Raw genomic sequence first — 19416 nt, 5'->3', positions numbered from 1 at the left:
TGTTCAAGATGTGGTTATGCTTAATTACATTATGCCATGATACATCTTACTGGTACATTGTTTTGGAAAAACTACAGTGAAGACACAAGCTACTTTAGTAATTAAAATAAAGTCTTCATTTTAAGGAAAAATTGGGAAGGTGGGTCTATTGAAACTGAAAATTGGTTAAAGCCAAGTCTTTTAAATTATCTAAATTTGATTCAACAATCATTTGACAGTTCAGTGTAAATTCTTATTTTGTCCATGCACCCAAAGATCTGCTAAATTGGACCCATGAAATTAAAGTTTTATATAATTGTCAGTATTTTATTGCAAACATTATAGTTGTGGAACCAGTCATAATCACTAAAAATTACAGATATTATTCAACTTCAGCGAGTTAAATCAAGACTTTTCTCCCCAATTTAAAAATATACCTGTGGGAAATATCTCATGTATCATATAGCATCTTTACAATAATTCATTAGGCTAATCTTATTTTTTTTCTTTTTTAAAGCTTTTTATCATATCACAAGTCTGGTTGATATGACAATAATACACTTACTTTGTATCAACTGGAAAGAGAATAATTTTGGTTTGGTAATTGGCACTGTTAGGTGGGGTCCTTGGTGCTCTCTGAGCTTGGTGGTTTTCCTGCAGATGTTTCATAACCAAATTAGGTAAAATCATCTGTTTGGTAATGAAACATCTGCAAGGAAACCAAGCTCAGAGAACACCAAGGATCCCACAATTTAACCCTAAGCTACAAATACAGGTATTCCTCGACTTGCAACAGTTCATCTAGTGACCGTTCGAAGTTACCACAACACTGAAAATAGTGACTTATGATCATTTTCCACACTTACAACCATTGTAGAATCCCATAGTCACGTGATCAAAATTCAGAGGCTTGGCAACTGACTCATATTTATGATGGTTGCAGTGTCCCAGGATCATGTGATTGCCTTTTGTAACCTTCTGACAAGCCACGTCAATGGGGAAGCTAGATTCATTTAACAACTGTGTTACTAACATAACAACTGCAGTAATTCACTTAACAACTGTGGCAAGAAAGGTTGTAAAATGGGGCAAAACTCACTTAACAAATGTCTCATTTAGCAATAGAATTTTTGGGCTCAATTGTGGCCGTAAGTCAAGGACTACCTGTATTCTGTTCTATTAGTACTGTTAGGTGGGTTTTTATTTTGAAACAAATTTTATTCATAGGCTAGAATTATATAAGGCACAATATACTACAGTAGATATTATCAATACTACAATAATAAGAATTTACTTGATTTAAGCATTGCTTGATTCCAGAATCAAATGATGTGGGGAGAACACTATAGGACAAACAAAATTTGAATACAATATGAATAAGAAAAAAAAGATAAATAAGATCAAGTGATAATATTGTGATATTGTTTAAGAGAATGTTATTATTACACTCTTTAGATGTTTAGGACAATATTAGCATGCATTGGTCATGATCTACATTATATAATCTGTACGATGAATGATATTGGAATGAATTAATATTCAATCCATAAAAATGAATGATGTATATCAGATATTGGAACCACACTATAAGTCCTTCCAAAAAAGGTCTGCATATGGTATTTTTGTACCATTTAAAAACCAATGAATTCAGGAAACTTGTATCTTAACTGTAGTTATTGTCTTGTATACCATATTACCTCCTTGCCAAAGTACCATGTTCGGAATCACTTACTGTTAATTAGTATTGTTTCGCTTTTCTATAATGAATTGCATGAATTGGTGTTGGCCATGTTGCATGTTCTTTTGCTTTTTATTCAGTCTCCTTGGATCCATTTTCCCCATGCCTCGTGTAATCTATGCTATGGCATCGGATGGCTTGCTTTTCACATGTCTAGCTCAAATCAACCCCAAAACGAAGACTCCACTTGTTGCAACTTTATCATCAGGGGCTGTTGCAGGTGAGATCCTAAGTGAATGTATTGTAAGGCAATGGATGCCTTCAGCCACAGACAACTTTCAGAGTGATACATGGATGACTGTGTTCTATTGCAACTCAAGTTCTAACTTGTGATTCTCTGAGTAAAAATATTATTTTTGTCTGTCACAGACATTGTCGATTGGAAAACCTGGATACAAGTGCATTTGACAGAAAATGCACCCATTTCTATCTATGTCTGTATGTTGAGTTAGCTTTGGCATGTAATGTTGTTACTGCGCCACTTGAACAATTACATTTTTTGTTCTAGTCTTCTGGGCTCTATGTTCCCTTTGCCTCGCATTCTGTTTGCCATGGCACGAGATGGTTTACTCTTTAGATTTCTTGCCAAAGTGAGCAAGAGGCAGTCTCCAGTTGCTGCCACATTGACAGCAGGGCTCATATCCGGTAAGCTCTGTATGTTGAGGTTTCTTAACTGAGACCTGTTTTCCCGTGCATGGCTCTGTGATATGATGGGCCTTGCTTGCTAGCGGTTTGTGCATGTAAATTGGGAACAGAGTGCTGACTAATCAGAAGGCATATTTCATTTCAATTATGATTATGGTGGTGGTGGAAGAACGAGCTCCTTAGAATTCTTCTCCAAAGCTTTCCTCCAGTGTGAACAATGATACTGCCTGGTACATGTGTGAAATAAAGAGTAAGTTGATTACCTTGATAGTTTACTGTTTTTTCAATGTTCCCATTGTGCTTTTTGTACAATTTTCATATACACTTTTCTACAATCAATCTCTGCATCTCTTAAGCCATGCTCAGCAGCATATTTTGCCAAAGGAAAGTGGCATGAAAACTGTGCTTGATACCCTCTCCATTTGGCACAGTTGTAATCTCAGCATGTATTGTGTCTCCATTTTAAACAGTGTTAAATTTTTATGTGTTGAATTTTTCAAAAAAGTTTCCAGTTCAGATTATTTAGCCAGCTGAAAAAAAATGCTGATTGTCTTTTGCTCCCATAATATGTATAATATGAGTCCCTGTCGGGAGAAGGGCGGCATATAAATTAAATTAAATAAATAAATAAATAAATAAATAAATAATAATGTGTTCATTAGCAAAAAAAAAAAAAAAGGTCAGGAAGTAATAATATAATAAAACTACAAAGAACATTTTCTTTATTTTACCGATTTGTGCAGTCTTTCTAATTCTACTTGCAAGTTGTTTTATATTTCTTTCCAATTACTAGGAGTAATAGTAGTTGCATGTTACCCTTGAAATAATAGAGACTGTGTTTCTTCATAAACAAAAGTCTGTGATTTAAAGTGAGATTGATGGCTATAAGAGTATCGTAATCAACAAAACAACAGGAAATTTTAGGAAAAGAAATCATTCCTTGAAAATCTAGTTCTTGTTTATAAACAAGCATTTTCTTTCCTCTTAACAGTCTATCTACTATCTCTTTAGTAAAACAACCCAATACATTTTATTTGTTTTAACACTGTTTAAAGAGAGATAGTCTTTTATGGATGCCTGAGAGTTCAAAATTCTTTGCATGAGCTTTCTGCAAGAAACAGAAGATTAACCATGACCACAGTTATCAGAATACTTCCTATCTATCTGTACCCTATCAGTTTGATCCAAAAAATTTTTTAATTTGCTCAGATGGGTCATTCACAATAAAGTTTGCCTAAATCATCTGCATGCTTTTTAAAGTTACTGTGACTTTCATATAAAATAAGGCTTTGTGGGGGATTTTTTGGCATTGTGCATTTAAAAACCCAAACATTACAAATGATTTGAGAATAATTTTAACTTAACAAAAGCTTCCATGAATGAATTATTTATCTCAAGCAGGTTATAAAAATTACTATCATGGACAGACGTTAATGGTCATATAGCAATGCTTTATTCTATTCAAGTTTTATATAATTATAATTTATCAGAAACTGCAAACAGTTCAACAAACTCTGGAAACAAATATTAAATGCTTAAGCATATGATGATAAGAAATATATATGTTTTGCCTAACATGTAGATACTTAATGCAAATGCTGTTTTTCCCCCTTCTTCTAGCTCTAATGGCTTTTCTCTTTGACCTAAAAGCCTTAGTAGACATGATGTCAATTGGTACACTTCTTGCATACTCATTGGTGGCTGCTTGTGTTCTCATACTTAGGTGAGTTCTGAAATTGAGTTTATAAGCAATTTGCAAAGATATTTTTCTGTAAAATAATGTTTGTGTAAACAGTTTTGTTTCTGCCTCAGTTACGGAAACAGACAATATATTTAAATGCTGACCTTGTGCATGAGATCATCATAAGAGGTTTTCAGACCATGTATGTTTCCTATATTTCTACAGATTTTAAAGTGAACAAAACTATGTATTAGTGAAGGTTCAACCCTGGGGGAGATATGCATATTTAAGGCAATGGTTGTATTATTTAAATAGTGTGTTGACAATATAATGATACTGAGGTGTCATGTTGCCTCCCGAACCTGTAGGTGGCTTCTCCGGTCATAAAAAATAAATTTCACAAATCGTACCAAAACTTTATGCTCTTATGTGAGATTTCATAAGATGATACCGTTTCAAATTATCATATTAAAAGAATAAATTAAATTATTTTAAATGTAATTTGGGATTGTCCAGAATATTGCAGTTGTCCTTACTCCTTGAAAATTAGGTGATCCCTAATCAATTAAAACACTGTAACTAAATAAGTGCTGAATAGCATGTATTCTAGAGCTAATTTTGTTTTTAGACTGATTTTACATTAGCAACCCATGTTTGCACACACAGGTACCAACCCAGTTTAAACTACGAGCAACCAAAATATTCAGCAGAAAAAGAGGCCCTTGCAGGATCAGAAGGCGAATGTAAAAGTGAATCTCAAATTAGCATGATACCAAGAAAGAGATTTAATCTACAAATGCTAATTAATCCATCAAGTTTACCAACCGAACAGTCTGCTACTGTGGTGAGCCTTCTTGTGGCCCTTTTGGGTAAGTCAAAACCTATTGGAATGCTTCTAACTTCTGTGAAAATTTAGCTATGTGCAAAATGCAGTTAAAAGATCGGATTCATATATTTTGTAGTAAATTAGTCCTTTGATTCAAGTCCGAAGTGAGGACTTGTATGTTCTGCATATAAACCTATGGTTCTCCTTTTTAAAAGACATTAACTTCTACTTTTTGTGTATATCACAAATTTTCAGATTTTTGAAATACTAAAATAATCTGTTTTCTTTTATCATCACTTAGCTGTCCTCATTTGTGGATTAAGCATTCTGACAACCTATGGAATTAATTCACTTGCAAATATGGAGCTTTGGAGTATTTTTATTCTTGCGTCTCTTTTCATACTATTCGTGATGATTATGCTTATCATCTGGAGACAACCTCAGAATCAGCATAAAGTGACATTTATGGTAAAGAGTGTGCTTGTAGATACCAAGTTTTCATTTTTAGCAAGGAGGAGGAGTGCGACTTGTTCTGATATATATTTCTTTGGGGCAACTTGCATGAAATGGTGTAATCACTTCTGCAATTTTGCTGTGAAAAATCAATACATAAATTGTATTAACAAATGTCATAATAATTTATTTTTGGCAACTCCAGAAGTTCCAGGAAAGAGCCAGAGGTGCATCAGATAAATCATCTTGGGCACAGTCCTCTAACAGATAGATGGTCAAGCAACATGTTTCTAAGCACTTGGATAGGATGCTGCAATTAACAGAACCAGTGTTGATTTGTAGCAAAGAAATTATACCTGAGTAGCCTTCTTTCCGTCTCTGAAAATGTTACTAGCTTTTTAGATTGGGCTAATATGCAATAATATACCTTGACCTCAGCAAAACCTTTGACAAATTCTCCTTAATAAAATCGTAAAGTATGGGACTGATGATGCCACTTATAGATGAATTTGAAGTTGGATGAATGACTATATCCAAAGAGGATTCATTCACTAATGGCTTCATGTCAGCTCAGAAAAACATCTCAACTGGAGTCCACAGAGTTCTGTCCAGGATTCTGTGCTGCTCAAAATTTGAATCAAGGACTTAGATGAGGAAATGAGTGATTAAAACTGGCACAAAGCTAATAATTTAGATAAAATCCAAAAAGATCTAGACATGCTTAAGCAGTGGGCAGGAGGGAATAGAATAGAATTTTGCAGGGAGAAATATACAGTCCTATACCTAAATAGGAAGTTTGGTTTCAAGACACGAGGAAGCTCATACTGGTGGAGCTCATACTGGGACTTTGGTTTATTGAAGTATATTACTTGAAATCTAAGATTTTCCATAGTAGAGCCTCTAACTCAAAATGCACATTGTATAAGTTGGTAATATTATGGACTATATCAGACTGTTACTCCACCTAGACCAACTTTCTCTAAACATTTTAGCTGCCAACTCATGATTTTTCTACCAAGAGCGAAGGGTAGGATCTTTTTATGAATATAAAATACTTCTGAAATCTCTGTTTATGTGAGTTTGGCTCCAGCAGCATGTCTTTGATGCTACTGTGAAAGGTATCCTGACATTCAGAAGTGATTTATGAATCTTGAAACACCCTGGTTCCTATGAAGGACCTTGTTCACTTTGTTGCATCTATGCTATTTGCTATTTCAAATATTATTCAAATAAATATTTAGGCAATTATTTCATTGCTGTATTTGAAGTGTAATTTAGATTGGGATCATATGCAGTCCTATAGAGAAGAACATGGTTCATGTCTAGTTGTTACGTTATACGGACATAATGTGTGCTTTGAATCCACAGATTTTGAAACTAGCGTTTAGTTAAATTTTACAAATTTTAATATAAAGTAAAAGTGTTGGGTATGGGTATTTTAGTAAATACTATGAAATATTTATTCTTAGGTTCCGTTCTTGCCATTCTTGCCATCTTTAAGTATCTTAGTGAATATATACTTGATGGTACAGCTAAGTGGACAGACATGGATCCGGTTCAGCATCTGGATGGCATTCGGTAGGTATTTCCTTGCCCTCTTTTTTGTAAAGTGTCTACTGGGTGTGTGCAAGTGTATGCATCTGCATAAATATTTGCACAGATATCTTGACGGGAGAGGAAATTTTCTAGGACTGGTTTCAGCTGGCATTGACAATCATTTGCAACAAGATAAGGAAACCGGTCATGGCATAAGATTTTTTTTCCTGTCTGCTCTTTCTTTTTTGGTCTATTGTGTGTGTGTGTGTGTGTGTGTGAGTGTGTGCGCGCTAAATGTAGCTTTGTCTTTCTTCTGAATGAATATAAAAATTTTCTGCATCCAGTTATTAAAATTTGTTTAATAAATTTTGTTTTCTAACAGTTTTCTCTTACATGTCATATAGTGAGACAGCAAGAATTATAGTTCAACATTATATGGGGACTCTCTTGACTATAAATGTTAAGTTCATATTTAGATGCTGACTTGATATATGTGGGAATACCATAGTTAGAGAAAGTCAAAAATCAAATTGTAATTTTCAGTAGAGTTTGTACAAAGTTGACCGACATATGGCAAGTCTACAAAAAATATTGGTTGTTTTGTTTTGAAAGGACTCCTGATTTACTTTGCCTATGGCATCCGGCATAGTATGGAAAGCTGTCCCAAGGAGGAAGAGGAAGATGATGACAGCTGCTCAGAAAGAAGCGAAATTTCAGAAAAGAAGCATATGGGAGATACAAGTGAACTTGAACATGCAAGTGAAAGTGCTCAGTTTATTCCACATGAAAAGACAAGTGAATGCTGATAAACCTATTGTGTGCACTTTTAGGCTGTGATGGCAGCCGAATGGAGTTGCTGGTGAAATGGTAAACTACTTGCTCCCCCTAAATTAACAGTAACCCACTTGTGCTTTATGGAAACATTAGTAGAAATACATGAAAGATGATCTAAATTAGTTGCTATATATCTCTTCCATCAGAGACTTGCCTCAGAGGGTTGTAATCTTTTAAAAACTGAGCAAGAAAGTGGAGGAAAATAAATTTTCCAAGGGGGCCAATCTGATTCATCTGTCATGTTGGTGATTTCCTTAACAACATCTTCCAACTTTAACTGGCATATATAACTAGTTCTTAAGGAGTATCTAAAGAAGAAGAGTTGAATATTATGGTTTATAATATGGAGATGTATTCTTAACTGCTTTTAAAAATAGGGTAGCATTGCTAAATAATCACATAACTACTTGATTTCCATCGCTCTCTGTACCTTGTTTCTAAACCAGCCACCTCTTCTGTGATGTCTCCTTTATGTTGTTGCTCTATGTTGCCCCTACCCTATGAGAGGCTGAGGCTTTCCTTACCTGTGCATTATATCAAAGGCAGCTTCAAGCTGTATAAACTCAGTTATATTTTGCAATGCAGAGTGAGGTAATGGTCACTGACTGGGAACACAGCATTCGTGACAGGATGAGACTGGCAAGAAGGATAGAAAATGCAATCCAATACAATATTGTGCTGATTTAAGGATGAGTGGAGATGACCTCAGCTCAGCAGTGGGGAAAGGTCCCAGATTCATAGAAATTCCTGGGGGGGGAAAAACCACAGTTATCTGATCTAACTTCTGCTTTGCTCTTATCTGTAAGCAGTATAAATCGTGACAATTCTTCTAAAACAATATTTAAGAATATTTGAAACAGATATATTTTATAGACAATCTAGTTTGAAATTCTGTTTATGTTTCATTTCCAAATGAATGATTAATTTAAACAAATGATGAAGCACTAGCAAAATGGCACTTCTGTGGAACTGAAGTTTGCAAAATGCTGATGCATCTGTTGACTTCCTTAATATATGAATGTCCTGAGCAGGTCAGCACTGCCAGAGATTGGGCTGCAAAACTGTGCACCTATATATTACTTGGTAGATTATTCAATTAAATATCGAAAAAACCTATTCAGAAACTGGCTGATTTGGGGATGTGGTGAGTAGAATAAGCATTGAACTTGCATGTTCTTCTGTCCTGTTACAAAGCATTTGAAATGTTCTGTATAGGTCATTGACTGCTGTTTGCACATTTCATCAGATCCTTAGCAGACAGTGGATAGGAGCAGGCAGTGCAAGCTTTGGGCCTACTACCACTTGTTCTCATCACCATAAATTGTGGTTTCTCTACAATACCCAAACATAGCCACTAAATTCTTCTTCCTGTCTAGGAAGTAATTCTCTTCAAATTCTTTTGTCATCATAGGTGATATAATATTTATTAAATAACTCATGAATAATTTTTTTGTGATATTCCCTCTGTTTATGAAATAGAGGTATGTATATATTTGGAGAGAGGAGGATGAAAAACATAGCTCAAATGTTTTAGCAACACTAATGTTTAAGTATGATAGGTCTTTCTTAAACTTTGGGATAAAGTATGTTTACCAACAAATGTAGGCACCTTCGTGCTGGTACCCATTGCTGAGGCACCTTCAATGCTGGTACCCATTGCTGGCTTTACCTTTTGGGTAGGATTATGGCTTGACACTGTATAAGATGGGCAAATTAGTTCCCAGCATATCATTTGGGATAAGAATCCATTTTAGGAAGCGTCGTGTATAAGTGTCAGCAAGTCCAAAAGAAATTCTTTTTTCTTGAGTCCAAGAGGGTTTACTTCCACCTCTCTGTTTCACCATGTAAGGATTATTTTTTTAATTTTCAGGTTCATTTTCCTTAAACAACCAATAAAATGCTAACAAAGGTAATGAATATTTAAAAAAAACCCCATATCTAATATGTGTTACTTTAATATACTGTACTTACATTTGCACTATTTTTTCCTACTTCAGCCTGCTTATTTATGTGTAACTTGTGAAACCAATATGTCATTGCAGACTTTAGTATGAATAGCAGATGTGGGAGCACAGTTATTTTTAAAAAAATGTAAGCATACAAACTACATTTAGTTTTCTATGCTCAAGTTTATATAAATGGATACAAAAACATTTACAAAAATGCATGCAATGGGAAAGCACTTTGAAGAAACAACAGTGCTATCTCCATTTGATCATCTCAGACATATATACTGAAATTTTGTACATGCAAAAAACTATATATCTGGATGTATTACTTGTGTTATTACTTATAAAACAGCAAACATACATGACCTTAAAAATAGTATTTTTGTTTAAATGAAATTTAGGGAACTACTTTCTGAAGGAAAATCATTAAAATAGAGAACTAGATTTTTAAAATTTTAGGAACCATCTGTGGAAAAACACAACCTTGTGACTGAAATTTCATGTAAATTATTATCATTATATAGGATCATACAGAATAGTTCTCATTCAATTCCCAAACTGTTATAAAATTAGATAGATGATATTTTGCTATGGGAAATAAAAGAATAACCAAGAAGATTTTTTTTCATCTACAGTAGCTTTTCAAAGTAGCTACTTGTATTTTGTGTTTACTATTTGTTTTTAATATGCTGTGAACCGCCCTGAGTCCTATGGGAGAAGGGCGGTATACAAATTAAAATAATAAATAAATAAATAAATAAATAAAGTTATTTTAAACTGTTTTTAAGATATCTTTTCATAACAAATATGTCTAGCTTGTTTAATTTTAATAGAAAAATGTACGTTGTAGATTATACAAGCTGTGAGACAGAACAAAATTTAGAGAAACCTTCAGAAAGAATGTTCAAAATATACATATTTTGTACTTAGCCCAAACTGATGATGAAAATACTTCTTCTTAGACAAAATCCTTCTAAACTAGAAAAGGAATATTTATAATTAAATCTACATGTTTATATTTTAATATTTTTCTGCAAAAGGCCACATTGAAATTAAGCATAGTGCTTTAGAAGCAAAGAATTATTATCAAAGCCTATGTAATTATTAGAATCTAGTTGATTCTAGATATTCATCACTACAAAAGCATTACCTTTCATGTGTGTCATTTTTTTTTATCTTAAAAGTACGTAAATGCCCTGCCAGGCAAATGGAAAATGTTAACCCAAATTGAAAAATCCTAGGGAAGCCAGGACACTTGGCATTCAGACATCAATATACACATAAACTATATTTACACACCATTCCAAGGAGCCTTAAAAAAAAAACCTAGGAAAAAAACAAAAATATACATTCCCTCCATTTGGTAACATTCAGATAAGCAGGGATTAACCCCAGACAATCAGACAGAAAACAATACCCTAATCAAATAACTACCAAGAAGAAAACCACACTTCCACCAAATTATCAGGGAAAGCTACTCTATATATAGACAACAAACCCCGCTTGCTCTAATGATGTTACCTAGTTGAGTAATGAAATGTCTGCAAGCAAACAGCCAAGCTTAGATAGAGAGCACCAAGAACTCCACAGAAAATGTTAAACCTAAGACTTACATATAATCATCTTAGATTAAAACCTTCACACAGTTCTTGAGCTTGGGGTGATTGTTTGGGGTGGCTTTCCCATTCGCTCCGTTGGTAAAAGCTGGGTGATTCCGTGATGGAAAAATCTTTAGGCCCATACCTAAGTACATCTGTGAATAATTCCTAAATGCAAATACACACTTACTAAATGTATTACTTAGTAATATTGCCAATAGGCTTTGTTATGTTCCTACACTACTCTGAGAATAAGCCCCATTAAAACTGAAGGTAAATCCTAAATCAGCATACAGTCCAATAAATAGTTGTCATGTACTTATGGCTGAGCTAGTCAATGGTAATAGTGTCTCTGTTTTTAATAGAATAAAAAATGCAATTGTATTTTCCTGCAGTCACTCTTAAAGCACATACATCTGATTGGATGTGATCACTAACTATATTTCCTTGTTTTGAAATATGCAATAGCACTATAAGGGAGCCTCAGTAAAATACATGCATAGGCATAACAATCTGAAGATTTTGTAATTTTTCACTTTTGTCCTTTGTAATGTAGCATTGAATGAAAAAGTGTATATGGGTAGTCCTCAACTTACAACCAATTATTGATGACTGTTCAAAGTTACAACAGCTCTGGAAAAAGTTACTTATGACTGTTTTTCACATTTATGACTGTTGCAGCATATCCATGGTCATCAAAATTCAGACAGTTGGCAACTGACTCTTATTTATGATAGTTGCAGTGTCCAGGGATCACGTGATCACCTTTTGCGACCTGACAAAGCAAAGTCAACGAGGAAGCCAAATTCACTTAACGGTGTTCTAACTTCAATGACTGACTTAATAACTGTGACAAGAAAGATTGTAAAATAAGTAAAAACTCACTTAACTATCTTGCTTAGCAATGGCAATTGTAGTTGTAAGTCAAGGACTACTTGTATTGTATTGGCTGGATTCAGGCTTGTGTTGGCTGAATCTTTACCCCAATTACAAGCCATTCTTTCAGAAGGTCCAAATATTTTTAGAAAGATCTGAATTATAAAACACCTTTTTGTATATTGTATATTGATTTTTCAAATTTGTTCTCTAGAAACAGTATTTTATACATGTACTCCTATGTAGGGGGTTTTCAGTGTAAACATTTTATCATAAAGCAAAGGGTATTCAAATGTAGTTTGGAGAAAAATTCACTATAATGGGCCTTGTGTAGGGTGACTTGTAGTGAATCAATGTTTCTGTAAATATGTATTTTTTTCTTTCTGTTCCTGGCAACCTCCCATAAAACTCAGTTGAGTGGGAAATCTCGGAAACTAGAATAAACCTCATAACAGGTCACATGTCTAACATTTTATACAAAGTTAGCTGTATCACTGCCTATGTGTATATAAGTAGATAGATAACTGTAATAATTATTACTGTGTATATGTTTGTTCTTTACTAAAGGGGAGAATCTTTTTGTAAAAGTCAGGCACAATATTATGTAAACAACTAAAGGAAAAAAATCCACTTTTATTAATGTATAATCACGTGCAACATGTGAAATAGTAAAAGAAAGGTAAATTGGTGCTTTGGTTTTTTTTCACTTTGCCCGATAAAATGTTCTTGCTGTTGCTCACTGTAAAATACTGCTTTGAAGAGGGTTGTGCATTTGTTCTCTATTTTTTAAAATAAAACTGAAAAATATGCTGCATAGATCACTTTGTTGTCCTTATTTGTGTGTGGGGAAAAAGTTACAAAGCAGCACAGAGAAAAACACATCATGTTCAAATAGTGTAAAAAAAATGTATAGGAACTTTAAACAATGTTCAACAAGTTGGTGATTATCATTTTAATAATTTACCACTTTGTGAATAAACAAGATTTATCGAAGCACATAGTTTTTTTTTATTGAAAATTTTATAAAAGTTTTACAATATAATTCCCCCCCTCCCCAAAACCCACCCTGCCACTCCCCCCTCCCTCCCCCCCCACTTCCCAGAGCCAATCACAGGGTTAACAATACAATAATCATACTCTATCTAACATTAATCAACTATTAAAATAACAAATCAATAACATCCTTTAACTCTCTTTCAAACAAATATACTAGTATTAAACACAATAATTATAACATCTTAATAATTAGAAATAAAAATAAGTAAACTATTATAACATATAAACTACATTAATACTCTAAGATTTACTCAAAAACCAAATGAAACTTTTTAGTCCCATATTTACTCTCAATATAATCTATCCATCTTCTCCAAACCGAAATATATCTTTCTTGTGAATAGTCCTTCACATAAACGGAGATCTTGGCCATTTCTGCTAAATTTGAGACTTTTAAGTGACCATTCTTCTATAGTGGGCAACCGTTCCGTTTTCCAACATTGAGCTACTAGTAATCTTGCAGCAGTTATCAAATTCAACATCAAGTCCATTTCTTTTGTATCCAAATCTTCCATAATACCCAGCAAAAATATCTGCGGTTTAAACTTTATCTTTTTCTTAAACCTATAAAACATTTTGTAAAAATTTTCCCTTAAATTTTGAGCTTGAGTAAATTTTACATTTCTAATCCAAATTGTCTCCCATGTTTCCAATAAAATCGGCTCTTGTATATTTTGAGCCCATTTTATCATACAATCCTTAACCAATTCTGTTTCTGAATCCAATTCAATCAATGCATTATAAATTCTTTTAATATGAGCTTGAGATTGATCTTTAATCTGTTTCATCAAATTTACATCCTGTAAAGTAATACCAACTTTTTGGTCCAAACGCCACCTCATTAACAATTGATTATAATAAAACCAAGAATATTCGATATTTTCTTGTTTCAAATCTACTAAAGATTTAAGTTGCCAAGATTTAAGTTGAAGCACATAGTTTCAAAGCTACTATTGTATTATATTATACTGCCATAATTAAAGTATTATTGCAAGCGTGGCATCTATCCATCCATCTTGGCTCACCATCTGAATTTTTTAATATATATATTTTTTGCTTTTAAAATAACAAAAAGGAACAAAACACAAAGAGGTACATATACTGTCAAAAATATCTAGGTGCTTAAAATTAAGTTTAAAAATAATGACAAAAGTCCATGTAGTAGTGTATGTCGTTATAATAGTAAACAATTACAATTCTATCTAATGCAATTTAAAAAAACAACAACGTTTAGCCATTGGAAGGCTTGAAGCGCGCGGTGTGAGCTTTCCGGGTTCGTCTCTCTGCTGCCTGCCTGCCTGCCTGCCTGCTTGCTTTCCTGCCTTTCCCTCGGTGCTCGGCAATCCCCATGAAATGGGGGCGCCCCTACTACTCCTGCTGGGTCAGAGAGAGGCCCAATCCGCCCTGAGAGAGGGGGGGGGGCTTGGGGGCGGGAAAGGAAGGAGCTGCTCTCCCTTCCAGTCCCGGATCAGGCACGGACTCCGGCGGCATCCCTCGTGGCAGGCGGCGAAGAAGAGGCTTCGTGGCCGCTGCGCTTCACCCCTCCTGCCATGAAGCCCTGGCTCTTGCTCAGCCTTCTGCTCCTGCAGCAAACGCTTCAGAGCGGTAAGTCTCGCTCTCCTCCGGTTTGCAGACCCGGCTCTTCCTTTCCTGCGGGCGGCATCTTCTGAAATAAATAAATAAATCTCTCGCTTCCCCTTCTTTCTCCACGCTTGGGAATAAATTTGACGGGCGGCGGGGGGGGGGGGCAAGGGTGATTTCTACCGTGGCAAAGAGAGCGAAGGGCAGCCGTGGCTCTCTTGGCCACAGACCCTCTTCCTGAAAGGGAGCCTGAATTGCTCCGTGCCTATAAGTAATGGAGCCGGATGACTGCAACCTCCGCCCCATTAAAGAATTTAAGGACTTGGAAACTTTTCATTGATGTAGTTGAAAACAGACTGTGCAGCAATCGTACCTCTCGCTTTAAAACTGTATCTAGCGCTGTGTTCTGTATGGTTTTATAGCCCCTCAACACAGCTGGAAAAGTCTGCAGCTTACAAATAAACTCAGACAAAATAGCCCCTCTCTTCAGATAACAACAAAAAGGAAAAAGTGATGAAGAAGGAACAAAAATTCAAGGAAACTGAGGCATGAAAAACAGCCTGCTAAGAGTTAAATAGCAAATCTCAGAAAACCTGTCTGACATCTGAGATTTTGGGGAATTGAGAGGTGGTTCCTGTGAAAATAAAATTATTCTAATTATTCAGGTTTGATATCCACAAGTTTTAGTTGTATAGAATTCTAAACCAAATATCTATAATCTCAGTAGAGTGTTTTTGCTATAATTTCATATTCAAGGGGAGAAAACATTTTTATGTTGTTACTTTTCCTTTAGGGGTAATTGTTCATATGCATGAGCTTAATTGAAATCAATGCAGCATTAAAAATTGCCTGTCTCTGAATGTCCTGGTTGATGTGGCAGACTTAATTGTTGTTAACAATAAGCTGCTTGCAGTTTAGGCCCATATAAAAACAGATTGGATGCAAATTTTAAATCAGATTTTTTTTTCTTCCGTTCAGTGTACCCGTAGGAAAAATATAACAGAAACATTCCTATTAATAATGTACTGCATCATCTTTTCTCCTCTCTTTGTAATAGCTGTTGGTCAACCTGCAAAGAGCAAACGTCCAAAGGAACATGGAGAGAACAGGATTAAGCTGAGCAACAAAAAAGTCAAAACCAGAACTCCCAAATTAAAAGAAAGAAATTCCACAGAGCCTTCCCCAAAGGCCAGCTCCATAATGACACGAGTGATGGAGAAGGGCCACTTCCAGAAACCCACGGCTACATTAAACCTTTCAGCAGGTCAAAGTATAGAGCTTCGGTGTAAAGGGAATAGAATTGGATGGAGCTACCCTCCTTATCTTGACACCTTTAAAGACACCAGGCTTAGGTAAGGCTTGCCAGGTAAAAAAGAGGATGAAATGGCCCTGAGGCTTCATTGAAATTCTTTCTGAACAAAGTAGGCAAATGTGGATGGTCTTGTTCAGGTAAAACACATGAGACAGATAGAACATCTGCTTGGTTTAGGAGATGCTCTCTCCTAAACCAGTGGCCATGGTAGCAAGGGATTGTGGGAATTATAATCCAATACATCTGGAAGGCATCTGGTGGGAAAGGCTCCCAAAGTCTTTCACCTAAAGCAATGAGAGGCCCTTGTGTTCTTTCTTGCAGATATTTCATTACCCAAATTAGGTAATGACTAGTGACTAGCACAGATGATGTTATCTAGTTTGGGTAATGAAACATCTGCAAGAAAACAATCCAGCTCAGAGAGCACCAAGGACTCCTCATTTCAACTCTGAGCTACAAATATTCTCCTTTATTAGTACCTAAATCAATGTTTGGGCTGAACGGTACACAATTTCACCATTCTTCTGGCTTCCTCTTGTTTCCAGCAATCTCAGACAAAAGTTAGAAATTTACGATTTCTTTCCTAATGGGCATGACTGCTCCATAAGCCTCAAGGTGCATCACAAATATCAATATTACAAAGCAGCCGTGAGCAGAAAAAAACTAATATTTTAGTACAGGAAAACACAGTTTCTCACTCAAGCGGCAATACCAGGCTCTAGCAGTATGAAGGCTTCATCCCATTAGGGGAAAGATGTTTTCTCAATCATCCAGGTGATTGTTGTCCCAAAGGTGTTTTTCCAAAAGACAACCGTGTTTTCTTACTTTTTTCTTTGAGAAATGTTTGGATTCTTGTCCAAGAAGCTTCTTCAGTTCTAACTGATTGGTGGAGAATGGAAGGAGGTGTTCCACACTCATTTACGCTCTGATTTGGGTGACTCTGAGGATACAGATAAACTTTCAACCCTCAGAGTATTAACAACCATGTGCCTGCAAAGAATATAAATCCTTTCTTTCCACACCAGTCAGAGCTGAAGAAGTTTCTTGGATGAGAAGCAAAATGTTTTCAATGAAAAAACTAAGAAAGTCCAGTTATCTTTTGGAAAAACCACCTTTGGGACAAATGTATTCTTGAAAGTATCTGCAAAGTTAAGGCACCCATTTTGCCCCTGAGAGCCTAGCCAGCCCTCCAAATGGAAAGAATGGTTATCAGGTTTTGGCCCCACCCTGTCTGGATGGATGCTGGCAGGCCCCAGTTGGCCAAGGAGCGTCTTTTTCAATTCTTGTTCTAAGATCTGAAGCCAACTGCTCTTATTTCAACTGGAAATGTTCTTTTCATGAGTGCTTTGTAAAGGATGTCAGTGCTAGGATAGCTTTTACTTTTTAAAGCTGTGATCTAGAACTATGGGGAAAAATTAAACATAGGGTTTAACTATATCATTAGAGAATTCATGACCAACCTTACTGAATGAATTTATTTTATTGATTTGGCATTGCTCCTGCACCACGCCCATGGCAATCAGGAACTATTTATCACAGTTAATAAAATTGTAGAATTATAATTGAAGAATTAAATACACCCAGGCAGTTGAAAATAATAGTAACAGTTCCCACATGTTAGCAGAAGCACATAATTTTAAGATCTCTTCTAAATGTGAACAGAGAGAGGGACAATTTGTGTTCGGGACCAACAACAGAAAAAGGACATTTCCAGGTATTAAAGAGCAGTGTTTGTTAATCACCATCATCCTATTTTGGGGGGAGCCTAGCCTATTTCTATCTTCCCTTTATTTTTGCAAACATTAGACAGGATATGTTTTAATCCTCTTTCTAGACTTTGAATAAAAGGTGTGAAATTCAGAGCAAATACAACTAATGTTGTTTTCAAACTGCTTCACAGTTTATTTCTATGGAGAACGTAATCTGAAGCAGCATCCTAGAAGAAATGGGACTGTACCATACTGGCCATGAGCTGCTTTCAGCTCATACAATCATGTTTTAGAAAATGCCAAACCCACCCTCAAAACATCCAGGTTAACATGCTCTGGAGGAAGAAAGGACCTGGAGTTTTTGGGATCAGTTTGTTCTTGGAATAATACATTTCCCATATTCCCATATTCCATGCCTAATTAGGTAATGGTCTGAGACAGTAATCAATATTTTTGTTACTAATTAAAGCAGATGAAAAGCTTTGAAGAATAACTGTACAAACATCATATATGTTTAAAATTAGTATTTTTAGAAAACAGTGACAGCAATAGATTATTTATTTAATTTATATCCCGCCTTTATTATTTTTACAAATAGCTCAAGGTGGCGAACACCTTCCTCCTCCTATTTATCACACAACAACCACTCTGTGAGGTGAGTTGGGCTGAGAGAGAGACTAGCCCAAGGTAGCCTATCTGGCTTTCCTGGATAAGGCAGTACTACAACTCACAGTGTCCCACTTTATAGCCTGGTGCCTTAACCGCTAAACCAAACTGGGTCTCTTTGTAAAACTCTTTGCAGCATCTCTTTGTAATGCTCTTATTTATTTATTTATTTATTTAATATATATATGGCTGTCCATCTTACAAATATAGCTCTGGAAGGCTGACAATCTATTAAAACAATAATAAACAATAGCAGAATTAAAGATACAACAGTGGTCACTGAGGATGAGTCCAACAAGACCATAGACAGAAATTTTTCAATGAGACAACCTGTTATAGTATTCCTCATCTTTCCTTTGAAGCTAAATTAGTCAGAAAGCAGATCTAAAATAAATTAAATTACTCTCTTGCAAACTCATTGACAAGTGGAAGTCCTTGTAATATTTTTTTCTCCCTATTCAATTATATCTTATTCTCCTACTATTTTCTTTATTAACTCAAATTGTTGCTCCAATATATTTGATTTGCAAACATTTATGCTGATGTACTCATTCGTTTCATCTCCATGACATCTAGAAACTTTGGGTATAGGAAATAAACAAGACTTTAATCAGTAAAATTATGGCTGAAGTCAACAGTACATAATGGACTCTTCTTTCTTTGTGAAATATTTGTATTTTTTAATTATTTTTTATAAATAATTCAAGGCAGCAAACGTAATATTCCTTCCTCCTATTTACCCGACAAAAACCCAGTAAGGTGGGCTGAGAGAGAGAGATTGGCTGAAGGTCATCCAGCCAGCTTTGTGACTAAAACAGTCCAGGAAACTCCGTCTCTTGGTTTCTAGTCTGGTGTCTTAACCACTAGACCAAATTGGCTATAGTCACTAGAGGGAAAGATGACCCTAAATGAAAGTACAATAACTATCTTGACTAAAGCTCATATATTTAGGACAAAGATTTGCAAGCTTTAATCAA

The 19416-nt window shown here is 35.2% G+C and overlaps 2 protein-coding genes across 4 annotated transcripts in view; both read left to right on the top strand.

Annotated features, from left to right (window-relative positions):
• The window catches only part of SLC7A2 (solute carrier family 7 member 2), a 39625-nt gene extending 29624 nt beyond the window's left edge, over window positions 1–10001 (top strand). For 2 of the 3 annotated variants that reach the window (XM_015830946.1, XM_015830933.2), the window contains exons 7-12: window positions 1798–1937; window positions 3983–4085; window positions 4710–4912; window positions 5171–5337; window positions 6792–6900; window positions 7471–10001. In XM_015830946.1, the coding sequence (XP_015686432.1) occupies window positions 1798–1937; window positions 3983–4085; window positions 4710–4912; window positions 5171–5337; window positions 6792–6900; window positions 7471–7664 (916 nt within the window). In that variant the 3' untranslated portion in view covers window positions 7665–10001. Of the gene's footprint in view, window positions 1–1797; window positions 1938–2225; window positions 2363–3982; window positions 4086–4709; window positions 4913–5170; window positions 5338–6791; window positions 6901–7470 lie in introns of all 3 variants that reach the window. The other variant, XM_015830940.1, reaches the window with a different exon arrangement.
• A 4626-nt stretch (window positions 10002–14627) lies between these two features.
• Window positions 14628–19416, top strand: part of PDGFRL (platelet derived growth factor receptor like) — a 26676-nt gene continuing 21887 nt past the window's right edge. Inside the window, exons 1-2 of the mRNA XM_015830922.1 lie at window positions 14628–14776; window positions 15810–16104. Coding sequence (XP_015686408.1) covers window positions 14722–14776; window positions 15810–16104 — 350 coding nt within the window. The 5' untranslated portion in view covers window positions 14628–14721. The remainder of the gene's footprint in view (window positions 14777–15809; window positions 16105–19416) is intronic.

This window comes from Protobothrops mucrosquamatus, unplaced genomic scaffold, assembly GCF_001527695.2.
Source record: "Protobothrops mucrosquamatus isolate PMUCROS unplaced genomic scaffold, P.Mucros_1.0 scaffold_252, whole genome shotgun sequence".
Lineage (NCBI taxonomy): Eukaryota > Metazoa > Chordata > Lepidosauria > Squamata > Viperidae > Protobothrops > Protobothrops mucrosquamatus.
The sequence above is the reverse complement of the archived record's forward strand: the minus strand, read 5'-3'. Positions and strand labels throughout refer to the sequence as shown.